This window comes from Nyctereutes procyonoides, unplaced genomic scaffold (genome assembly GCF_905146905.1).
Source record: "Nyctereutes procyonoides isolate TBG_1078 unplaced genomic scaffold, NYPRO_anot_genome, whole genome shotgun sequence".
NCBI lineage: Eukaryota > Metazoa > Chordata > Mammalia > Carnivora > Canidae > Nyctereutes > Nyctereutes procyonoides.
In genome coordinates this window covers 27,639,594-27,652,027 of record NW_026575126.1, presented here as the reverse complement: position 1 = coordinate 27,652,027, position 12,434 = coordinate 27,639,594, and the positions used below count along the sequence as shown (strand labels likewise).

The following is a 12,434-nucleotide window of genomic DNA, read 5'->3' as shown; positions in this document are numbered from 1 at the left end:
CCACCCAGGGATCCCCTGGGCTTGATTTTATATTAACTAATTAGTATCTGGCTTATTCTAAAGAGACCTTGAAGTGACTTATAAAAGCACAAAACAAAATGTAAATAGATTCTTAAAATTTAGTTTCTGAGTTTCATTTGGAAGAGTAAATATATTAAACCTGCCAGTGGGGCACCTGGATTGTTCATCAGATTAAGCATCTACCTTTAGTTTAGGTCATGTCATGATCCCAGTGTCCTGGGACTGAGCCCTGCCTGCATCAGGCTTCCTGCTCCACAGGAAGTCTGCTTCTCCCTCTCCCTAGGCCCCTCCCTCCACTTGTGCTCTCTCGCTCTCTCTCAAACAAATGAATAAAATCTTAAAAAGAAAACTGCCAGGAAGTGTTTGAAAAAAAAGCTAACAAGATCAGTATAAATGATAAAATACTCTTTAGTACTTTAGTACTGATAGAATGAATAAAAGATCACTGGAATAGTACAGATAAGAAATCAACATATATTTAGTATATGACTACACTATGAAGTATTTATGGTGTACAACAAATCAGTATAAAAGGATGGATTATCAACTCAATACCATTTTTTGAATAAAAATACCTTATATAATACACACAAAAAATTCCAGGTGTATTGAATATTTATTTATTTTTAAAGATTTACTTATTTTTAAAGATTTATTTATTTATTTGAAAGAGAGAGAGTGTGTGTGCGTGCAGTGAGGAGGGGCAGAGGGAGAGGGTGAGAGGGAATCCCAAGAAGACTCCCTGCTGAGCCTGGAGCCCAATATGGGGCTTGATCCCATGACAGTGAGATCATCACCTGAGCTGAAATCAAGAGTCAGAAGCTTAACTGACAGCTACCCAGGTGTCCATTGGGTATTTAAATGTAAAAAATAAATACGATTAGAAGAAAACAGCATTTTTTTTTTTTAAGAAAACAGAATGTGCGGGATTCCTGGGTGGCTCAGTGGTTAAGCGTCTGTCTTTGGCTCATGGGGTGATCCTGGAGTTCCCGGATCGAGTCCCACATTGGGCTCCCTGCATGGAGCCTGCTTCTCCCTCTGCCTATGTCCTATGTCTCTGCCTCTCTCTGTGTCTCTCATGAATAAATAAAATCTTAAAAAAAAAAAGAAAAGAAAACAGAATGTTGATGGAAGGTTTTTTTTCCAAGCATGATGTGAAATTAGAAGCCATAAAAGATTGACAAATTTGACTGCACTGAAAAAAAAATACCATAATCAAGAGTTAAAAGATCAACAGCATACTAGGAGGACATATTTAAGTCAGTATAATAAGGAAACACAAATATTAATAAGTCAATGTGAAAAAGTCAAACAGGCCACTAGAAAAATAGGGAAAGGACATTAACAGACAATTAATGGAAGATCTATAAATAGTGAAATAACACGTGAAAAGGTGCTTCACTAATGAATAAAGAACTACAAATTAAAATAAGGAAGAAGGGATCCCTGAGTAGCTCAGTGGTTTAGCTCCTGCCTTCACCCAGGGCATGATCCTAGAGTCCAAGGATCAAGTCCCAAGTCGGGCTCCCTGCATGGAGCCTGCTTCTCCCCCTGCCTGTGTCTCTGCCTCTCTCTCTCTCAATCTGTATCTCTCATGAATAAATAAATAAAATCTTAAGGAGGGAAAAAACCCAGTTTTTAAAAAAATAAGGAATGTTTTTCCATGATTGACAAACATTATAAATATTAATTGTACCTAACGATATAGTTAATGATAATGTAAATTGGTATAACTTGTGTTGAAAAACAACTACACAATATCTATTGTAAATTTATCATTAAATTTTTATGCTCTTGACTCAGAAATTCTATGCCTAACAATTTATCCTGCAGATTTACTCATGTAAGTAAAGATAACACATACAAGGATATATTTTCTATAATACTGCTTATAAACATATAGGTTCTACTAAAGTAAGGGCCTGCTATGTTCACTACTGATTCCCCATGCCTGGAAGAGTGCCCAGTAGGTGGTTCAAAAGATAAGTATTGAATGAATGAATGAATGAATGAATGAATGACAAAGGGACGGCTGGGTAACTCAGAGGTTTAGCATCTGCCTTTGGCCCAGGGTGTGATCCTGGGGTCCTGGGATTGACTTCTGCATCGGGCTCCCTGCATGTATCCTGCTTCTCCCTCTGCCTGTGTTTCTGCCTCTCTCTCTCTCTCCAGGATCAGGCCCTGGGCTGAAGGTGGCGCTAAACCATTGAGCCACCCAGGCTGCCCAAAAATAAAATCTTAAAAAAAAAAGTTTAAGGGCACCTGGGTGGCTCAGTCAGTTGAGCGTCCAACTCTATAGATTTTGGCTCAGTCACGATCTCTCGGCGGTGGAATTGAGCCATGCATCTAGCTCTGCATTCAATAGGAAGTCTGCTTGATATTCTTTCTCTCCCTCTCCCTTTCCCTCTTCCTCTTTCCCCCTATGCTTTCTCTCTCTCTAAAAATAAGTAAATAAATCTTAAAAAAAAATAAACACAGTATACTGCTACCCAGAGGTTAAAAGCTGCCTTTGGCAGCTGCAGTAACCTGCTCTATGACCTCCTGTTCACACACTTAACATATATTGAACTCTACTATATTCTGGGCATTGTGCTAAGGAACCAATACTAAGAAACAGTCCCCAAGAGAAATAATTGTTACATATTATTATGTCACGCCCTTTAGATATCTCTGCTCTCAGCTTCTAGAACCATAGTTATAGTAACACAAATGTATAATAATAATAACAGATTTAATAATGTCTTAACCAGAGGAAAGAAGACTCATCTCTTTAAAAGAAACAGTAAATTTCCTAAAATTGCTAGGAACAGTCTAATGTATATCCTTTACCTTGTGTAAGAAGTCTTCTAAATTGCTCAACTGCTTTGTAAACGTCTACTTGGAAAAATTCCCAGAGTTGAATCTTTGGAAAAATATCCTCCCAAATTATTTTTCGAATGCACTGAAAAATTTCAATAGGTAAAAAATATATTTAGAATCATTTCACTAAATGTTGTCAAATTTAAAATATTCTAGTTTTCAACTATACATTTAATTTATACTTCAGAAATTTTGTTATTCTGTTTTAGTGTGATACTCCTCTATACATACTGACATTCATTTGATGATCATTTTCAATCAAAGCAGGTACTCCTTTTTCTTTGTATTTCCCTTCTGCAACGTCACATGATAAATGCCACAGTGCTCTGTCTAAGACCCAGGCAGGTTTTAAGTATGGAGAATTTACAAGGTTATAAGCACTTTCTGGATGTTCCTGGATCCATTTACTATTAGCAGCTTAAAGAAAAAGGAAACATAAAGGAATCTCTTGTAATTAAAATGAAGTTAGTATCCATGTTAAGTTTAAAGATGAAATAAAATATCAACAACCACCACTTATTTTCTTATATACTAGACATCAATATTTAAATATTATATAAACTATGAATTACCTATTGATGTTATACTTTATATTAAATATTTGCTAAAATATTTATCATGATTTATGATACTGTAATGTGAAAAAATGTTTTTCGGTTGTGGTATCTTGTCATCCACTTCACTATATATTTTTCTTTTCTGTCATAGGAATTTTTAATGCCGTAAGATACAACACTGACTTATTAACACCCCTGTAATAACATGTTTACTATTGTGGAAATTAAGAATGGTCTTGTCCTTGGCCCACTTTGACAGTCCTCGAGTCAATTATATTTTGGAATATTCCTTCTAAGTCTGAAAAACACCTATCCTTCCAAGCCAGACAGGGCTTCCACCCAATCTTCAGAACTCAAAATGTCATTTACACCTTTTTTCCTACATAATCATTTATTCCTGTGTTTTTTTGTGGGGGAGAGGGGAGTGAGGTAAGGTTCCTTCCTCTCTATCTTTAAATATGATTGTATCTCCCTAAGGCTAAGAATACAAACAAATACACATCCTATACAAACAGAGTTATTTCTCTGACTTCTGCAATTTATCAGTATCAAAACCAAACATCTAGAAAATCCAACCTGTATCTGCTGCCTCCACTTTCTCCCCACAGTCTTGTTCCTTTTCCCACTGTATTCTGCTGCTGTAGCCAGCACTCCACTGAGGTTACTCTACGCCTCCTAATCATGAAATTTAGTGCTACTTTCTCAACTTTATCCATTTAACCTCTATAACATTTGCCATTACTGATTCATCCTTCATTGATTTATAAAATACCTCTTCCTTGATTTAGAAAAGGTATCATCTTGGTGGTTTTTAGTTTTTCCTTCTTTCTTTTGATCCTTCTCATTTCTGCTAAACCTTTGAGGGAGGTGTGCTATATCTTATTCCTTCTCTTTCTTTATTTTACCTGCCCTTCCTCATCTCACCCACTCTTCTTGGGACCTACATCTCAAACCAATCCCAGCTCCAGCCAAGGCCCAGGCACATTTACCCAAATGTGATGAGTAGTACTGCCTGAGGACAGCATGTTAACTCAAAATCCATTTGTATATATGTCTATATATATCTACACTTAGGATGTGATCTATCCCAGGCACTGTTCTGGGAAATGGATATTCTGCAGCAAAAGTGAGCAAAGCTCCTGTCCTTGTGGAGCTTTTGCATTCTAGAGAGGGGGATTTGTTTATTTGTTTTATTGTGCTTAGACAATTCTGATAGAAGAAAGTTCAGTTCTCTCACAGGTAACTTCTTTGTATAGCTAATCTTGAATGGTTAGTAAGATACATTGTTTTAGTAATACTGATAAAAGTGAGGCTGAGAAATTGCTAAAAGAAACATACTCAAAGAACAAGGGTGTACCTTACAATCCTACTATCCATTTATCCATCAGTAAATGCAGAATCAGAATCAGAGTTCTGCAAGGTATTCCACATATTTACAACATTAAAGAATATCTGCTTTAATTTTTAAACAAATAAAAGCTATATATATTTTTGTTTCATCTTTAAAATAGAGTAATTCCCCTGAATTCCTATTGAGGAGCATGAGTGGTTAATGTACATGAAATAAAAATAACTACTGAACACCTACCATATGCCAGATACATACACTAATTTATTAATCCTCATATACTACTGTATGATGTAGGGCACACTTATGTTCCTTAATCAGATGAGGAACTGAGGCACAGAGAAGTTACTCAGCCAAAGTCATACAACCAGAAATGAATTTGGGCAAGTTTCTTCAGATCTTGCAATCTTAACCAGATGAATGTGTTCATGTCTCACTCACTCAGCTGAGTATCATTACAATCCTTACAGAATTTAAAAATCATTATTATTTCTAGTTTCAGTCGTTTATTTAATAAATAACGGAGTACATAATTTATTTATTATTTACTTATATCCATAATAAACACATGGATGAAGAAGACAGGATACATAAGAAGCAAAGATGTTGTAATAACAGTTAAGTCAATAATTCTCCAATCCAAATCAAGCTGGTTTTCCTTAGTTTTATCATCAGAGTTAATAGAATTCAAGATGTAAGAGAAAAATGTAATGATAATTATATCCAGTTTGGATTTTCATTTATTAAGAATACTATGGAGCAGCCCTGGTGGCGCAGCGGTTTGGTGCCGCCTGCAGCCTGGGTTGTGATCCTGGAGACCCAGGATCGAGTCCCATATCGGGCTCCCTGCATGGAGCCTGCTTCTCCCTCTCCCTGTGTCTCTGCCTCTCTCCCTCTGTGTCTATGAATAAATAAATAAAATCTTTAAAAAAAAAAAGAATACTATGGCCACCCTAATTTTTTAAATGGTAAAATCCTGAAACTTTGTTACTAATTTTTTTGAAACAAAATCAAGTGTAAAATGAAAAAATTCTAAGCATTCGCTAACAATGTATTTTTTCTAATTCTACATGAAAGAGAAGCCAAATCAACCACATCTTAATAAGTATCAAAATAAGTGAAACATGGAGTTCTAAAGCGGTACAGTAAGGAACTTAGCAGACATTTGCCCCAGCAAAACCATAATTTAAATAGCAAAAATTATAAAAAATATAATCATTTAAAGTCTCTGAACATTGTCCTAAGGGCATTCAGCTTATGGAGAAACATTTATTTGAGAAAATCTACTAACTTTTGGCAAGAATAGCAAGAGTCTGTGGCATTTGAACTATGATCTGCTCCCTTAACCCTCCCATCCAGCTATGTGCTAATGGAACCTCTATGCCAGGTGTTCTACTCCAGGTAAGCATGGCCAACATGGAGGTGTCCTCTTACCATCATTTCCAGTCTGGGGTTACAGTTTCATGGTGGGAGAGGCAGGCTGCCTGTGTTTCCCACTCCCTTTAGCTCCATTTTGTAGAAGCTCTTTTCTCTTTTCCAAATAGGCAGGCAAAGAAAATCTCAGTTCCTTTCCTCCACCTAGCACCCCTCTTGTAGGGTGGACATCCTACCTAGCAAGAATACTGGGACTCTAACTGTCCCTAAGAGCTGGAGCTTACTTGCAGGGTGAAGGTTCCATGTGGGGAGGGCAACCAAGAAGACCACGGATTGCTACCTCCTGCCTTGCATGCCCCCAGAATGAGACTGTGCTTGGAAAAAAGTGGTCTCATCCCCAGCTCTGAAGCATGGCACAGGTGTTCTGCTCAAGGATAAAGACAGGCCAGGAGGATGAAGAGCTCTGCCTGAAAGGACTGAATTTGTTTGGAACAGTGGGTGAAGAACTCCATGTGTATGGGTGTTGTTTAAAATAATGAAAACTGTGGTGGGGAGCAGTTAAGAGAATGCTGGTGGCTTCATGATATAAGAAAAACACTGGAGCGAACAAACAGAAATTTAATAGAACTAGGGGGAAGAGAAAGCAGACAGCCCTTCTGGGATCACAGGCAACTGTGGGGGCTGGAAAGGCTGGGTGCATGCACTAGGCTGCACCCACTCAGAAGCAATTCTAACAAGACATGGGAAAGACTTGAAAACATTCCCCAAATCCCATATAGACCCATCAACACAGGACAACTTCCTGGCAAAGGGATTTAAACTCCATTTTTTTTAAAATTCTCATTTATTTATGATAGTCACACATACAGAGAGAGAGAGGCAGAGACACAGGCAGAGGGAGAAGCAGGCTCCATGCACCGGGAGCCCAACGTGGGATTCGATCCTGGGTCTCCAGGTTCGCGCCCTGGGCCAAAGGCAGGCACTAAACTGCTGCGCCACCCAGGGATCCCGGCAAAGGGATTTAAAATATAACCTCTAACCAACCACGGAGTAAACACTAACCTACTCTGACCCAGGGTAACTCCTAGGAAGCCAGGCTTAAAAATAAAATCCCATTCACATCTGGCAGTCTAGAAGACCATATGTATGTCCAGAGCTGTGTGGTCTCCAGAGCAACCTGAGAAGGAACCTCCCAGCTCCTCGTCCTTGTATAAATCTTTATCCATCCTTTTACTGTCAACCTATTTGTATTTTTGAATCTGAAGTGTGTTGCCTGTAGATAGTATATAGTTGGATCTTGTTTTTTTTCAATGACCTCTGACAGTCTCTGCCTTTCAATATATAGGTACACCTCAGAGACACTGTGTATTTGGATCCAGACTGCTGCAATAAAATAAGTATTGCAATAAAGGGAGTCAAATTTGTTTGACTTCCTAGCATATATAAAAGTTATATTGATACTGCATTGTAGTCTACTAAGTGTGCAATAGCATTATATCTTTTTTTTTTTAATTTATTTATGATAGTGAGAGAGAGAGAGAGAGAGAGAGAGAGAGAGGCAGAGACACAGGCAGAGGGAGAAGCAGGCTCCATGCACTGGGAGCCCAACGTGGGATTCGATCCCGGGTCTCCAGGATCGCGCCCTGGGCCAAAGGCAGGCGCCAAACCGCTGCGCCACCCAGGGATCCCAGCATTATATCTTTTAAAAAAAGTACATACCTTAAATAAAAAGGCTAACTATCATGTTAAAAAATGCTATTATCTGAGCTATTGGCAAGTCATAATCACGAATCACTGATGACCATAACAAATTTAATGAAAAAGTTTGAAATATTGCAAAAATTACCAAAATGTGACACAGAGACATGAGGTAAGCAAATGCTGTTAGAAAAATGCCATCAGGGGATCCCTGCATCGCTCAGCAGTTTAGTGCCTGCCTTCGGCCCAGGGCATGGTCCTGGAGTCCTAGGATCGAGTCCCACATCAGGCTCCCTGCATGGAGCCTGTTTCTCTCTCTCTCTGCCTATGTCTCTCTCTGCCAATCTCTCTCTGTGTCTCTCATGAATAAATAAATAAAATCTTAAAAAAAATGCCATCAATAGTCTTGTTTGATGCAGGGTTGCCACAAATCTTCTATTTGTTAAAAAAAAAAAGTGAGCAGTAACTGAGAAGTGTAATAAAATGAAGCACAATAAAACAATGTTTGCATTACTTTCAAAATTCCCTAGACCTTTGGCTTACAAAATTTTTACTATGCTGAGTGTGGCTATCTTTGTTCTGTTTACTTAAAGTTCACTGAGCTTTAGGATGTGTAGATTAATTTTCTTTTTTTAATCAAATTTTAAAGACTGGGAAGTTTTTAGCCATTACTTCTTCAAGTGTGTTTTCTGTTCTTTTCTTCCCTCCCCTTCAGGGATTTCCATGATGCATGTTGGTGCGCTTCAAGATCTCCCACCTTTCACTGGAACTCTGTTCATTTTTATCTTCTTTCTTTTGTTCTTCAAAACATATAATCTCTGTTCACTGATTCTTCTGGCAACTCAAATATACTGCTGAATATCTCTAGTGAATTCTAAATTTTGCTTACTTACTTTACAGCTACAGAATTCCTAGCTGGTTACTTTTAAAATTTTCCATTTACTGATACTCTCTATTTGATGAAATATCATCATCATATCCTCCCCTTTACTGCTCTAATCTGGTTTCCTTTAATTCCTTATATATATTTAGAATAGTAGCTTTGAAGTCTATGTTGGCTAAGCATGACATCTAGGACTTTTTAAATTTTTTTTTAAGATTTTATTTATTTATTCAGAGAGAGAGAGAGGGAGAGGCAGAGGCACAAGCAGAGGGAGAAGCAGGCTCCATGCAGAAAGCCTGACGTGGGACTCGATCCCGGGACTCCAGGATCATGCCCTGGGCTTCAGGCGGCGCTAAACCGCTGCGCCACCGGGGCTGCCCCATCTAGGACTTTTTAAAGGCAACTTCCGTTGCCTGCTTTTTTTCTTGTGTATAGGTCACACTTGCTGTTTCTTTGTATGTCTCAATTTTTTGGTTGCAAATTGGGCAATTTAGATAACGTACTGTAGCAACTCTGGATATTGAGCCCATTCCTCCCAGGTCTTGTTGGCTACTTGTTTTTAACTCGGCTAGACTATTTTAGTGAAGTCTATATCCCCTACAGTGTGCAGCCACTGATGCTGCCACTCAGAGGGTGCATCCGTGGCCCCTGGGCAGTAGTCTGGGGTGACAGTGGTTTTTAGCAAGCCTCTCTTAACTGTCTCTTTCCCTGAACTCTGTTAAGCTGCTGCCTCTGCTGGAATCACACCTAGCCGTTAGTCTTTTGTGCTATTATTTTTTGATAATAGGCTGGATCATTAATTGCTTCACAGTTTGATCCAATTAAATTTGGACCCCTTGGCAGGGGTAGTCACTGAGGCCAGTCTCTGAGACTCGTCTGATCCCAGGAGGGTTATTCTTAGCTGTGTCTTTCCCTGGGTTTTTTTTGGTTAAACTACTGGCTGGTCTATGATTTAGTACACTGCCTTCGTGGTGATACCAGCCTCCTCTTGTTTACCACCAAAGTCTTCACTGTTTCCAACAGTGTCCTCTGCTATGTGCCAAATAAAGTCAATTTCATTCTTACTCTGTTTTTACTGCACATCTCCTCCCCTGGGCAGAACACCTGTGTCACTGCTCCACAGCTGGTGGCAGGGACTATACGCTCCGAGTCTTTGGCTTTCTTCTCCAGATGTAGAACCTCCACCCAACAAGCAAGCTGGTGCAAGGCAACTGGGACAGAGTATCCTTGCCCTGCCATGCATGTAAAGTTTTCCCTCTATGATTGGGGCTGAAAGAAGGGAGACCCAGACTTCTCAGCTGCTCTTGCCCAGAATAGAGTTTCTGCAACAGAATGCTGGATTTGGGAGGGATGTGAGAAATGTTGGAAGCCTGCCCATTTCAACTGTAGCCCTAGACTGGGAGCTGAGGAGAAAAGGAGCCTTGTGTTCCCAGCTGCACTTGCCAGGAATAGACCTATCATCATTCTGAGCTGGGGCAGGGAGAGGCAGATCCTGGTTCAAATGTCACAGACTATTACTGCTCTTACTGAGAGTTAATAGATTTTCTTGATATGCTTTTCCCTATGCCAACTTCCCTTAGAATAATTTCCAAAGACTTTAAACTGTATTTTAAAAAATAATTTTTAACAGTTGTTTTGCTGAGTAGAGGGTCTGTGAAGCCCTCACACTGCCATTTGGAAGTTGACTTCCCCTGTATAGTAACTTTTTAATGAAAACTTATTTCACAAAAAGGACATTATGATTGGTAATACTTTCCAATTTAAGGCTGAAGCAAAATTCACTTTTTTATATTGCATAGATTCTCTCAAATGCCACAGAAATATAGTCTCTGATAGAGACTGCTACTATATCTCATTTTTTTTCTTCCTTTGTTCCTTTAGTAAGAGAACTCCTAAGGTTCAGCTGTACATTTGGCTGGCAAACAGGCTACATTGCAGGATCCTTTACAGGTGTAACAAGAGACAAAATTCTATTTGATGAAATGTGAGTAGAAGTTATATATATATATAACCAGACCATGCCCTTAAAAGGCATGACTTCCCTTTCTCATTTCCATTGGTAGCAGGTAATACTGGGAACTGGACAGGCCAAATTTGATTAAGAGTTAGAAGCACAAAAAAAAAAAAAAAAAAAAAAAAAAAAAAGAGTTAGAAGCACAGTGTTGGAGATAGAGCAGCATGAGAGAAAGAACCTCATTCCCTATTATCACTGAGCTACTACTGCAGTCTTGGGATGCCTATCTCATCTTTAGAAGAAATAAATACAAAATGTTGGCAAATTGAACACCAATAAAAAATAAATTTATTATTAAAAAAAGAAAGAAATACAAAAAAAAAAGAATACAGTTTCAGTCTTACATCACTATATTTTTGTCTCTTTGCTATAGTTTCCCATACCATATCCTAACTCACATAATGTCATTATGTAGTTTGGTAAGTTTGATGGAAATATTATTATAGATGTTAAAGTAATTATCAATAATGTCAAATTATCAAGTAAAGAATACTGGGTTCTTAGATATTAGGAAGTTTTCACTGTGGCATACAGAGAAGAGAATATTTGCAAGGCACACTGGGTTAAACTGAAAGCTGATCATGGCCAGAAGCTTCTCCAGACCCAGCTGTTCTGACAGGTGAGAGGAGCAGTCATCTCCCTGAGGATCACCAGTTGGAAAGATCTAATACATTTTATAGAATTGTATATTGGCAAAGAATCTTGAGATCCAACTGGGTTAATTTTAATAAACCCTTTTAACATGTAAAGGGTATAATTTTTAGATTTAACTTATAAGATTTACCAATAATTTTCTGTTTAAATGATAGTAATTCACTCTTTTTCAAATATATATATATACACACACACACACAAACACTAGAGTACTAGAGCTGCTGCTATGTGGGATTCACATGTTGGTCTGCAAAGTATTAATACTGCAAGTTGAAATACGTGATCATATGTTCCATCTATAATTACTCTCCTGTTTTTATGATCATCACATGCAAAATACTTACATGTTGATTATATCTTCAACTAACACTGTTTTCTTTGAAAGAAAAAAGTGGAGCTATATAAAGTGTTTTTAAATTGAAGAACATCTATGTGTCATTTGTGTTTTCAAAATTTATGCTATATAAAACAGCGAGAAATAATCAGAATATATTTTCATCAAAATTAATGGAAGTTGTTAATGAAGCTCATACCAGTATGGTTGTAGACAACATCAGTAATACAAAGAACATTCCATTCCTTTTTCATTTTTTCCACTAGTTGCCCAACATCACTCCAGGTATATTTTTTATTAGGTCTTGAAAAGTCAGGATTTAATTCTAACTGGTTGGCCAGAGAATAGCATGATCTAGATAGCCCAAGAGTCTGTAATGGGGTAAAATGAATCATGTTGTAACCTGTAACACAAGAAAATAAACAAAGAAAAAAAATAAAAACAAAGATAATAAGCAAAGACTATAAGAAAAAAACAAACTAAAACTAAGCAAAATATAAGTTTAAACTTCCCTAAATGATTCTAAATAGCAAAGCAACTATGCAACTAGAAAAGTAGTCAAAGACTAGGGTTCAAATCCTAGCTATATCCCAAGTGACTTCAAGCAAGTCTACTTAAATCTTTTAGCGTATCAGTGTCTTCATATATAAGACAGAGATAATGAGATAATGCATTTGAGAAAAATCATTGTA

At 37.8% G+C, this 12,434-nt stretch overlaps 1 protein-coding gene across 3 annotated transcripts in view; it reads right to left on the bottom strand.

The window, feature by feature from the left end:
• The window catches only part of AGL (amylo-alpha-1, 6-glucosidase, 4-alpha-glucanotransferase), a 73,366-nt gene that overhangs the window by 46,380 nt on the left and 14,552 nt on the right, over positions 1–12,434 (bottom strand). For all 3 annotated transcript variants that reach the window (XM_055340229.1, XM_055340232.1, XM_055340231.1), the window contains exons 5-7: positions 11,942–12,145; positions 3,116–3,297; positions 2,851–2,962 (exon numbers count right to left, since the gene is read on the bottom strand). In XM_055340229.1, coding sequence (XP_055196204.1) covers positions 2,851–2,962; positions 3,116–3,297; positions 11,942–12,145 — 498 coding nt within the window. The remainder of the gene's footprint in view (positions 1–2,850; positions 2,963–3,115; positions 3,298–11,941; positions 12,146–12,434) is intronic.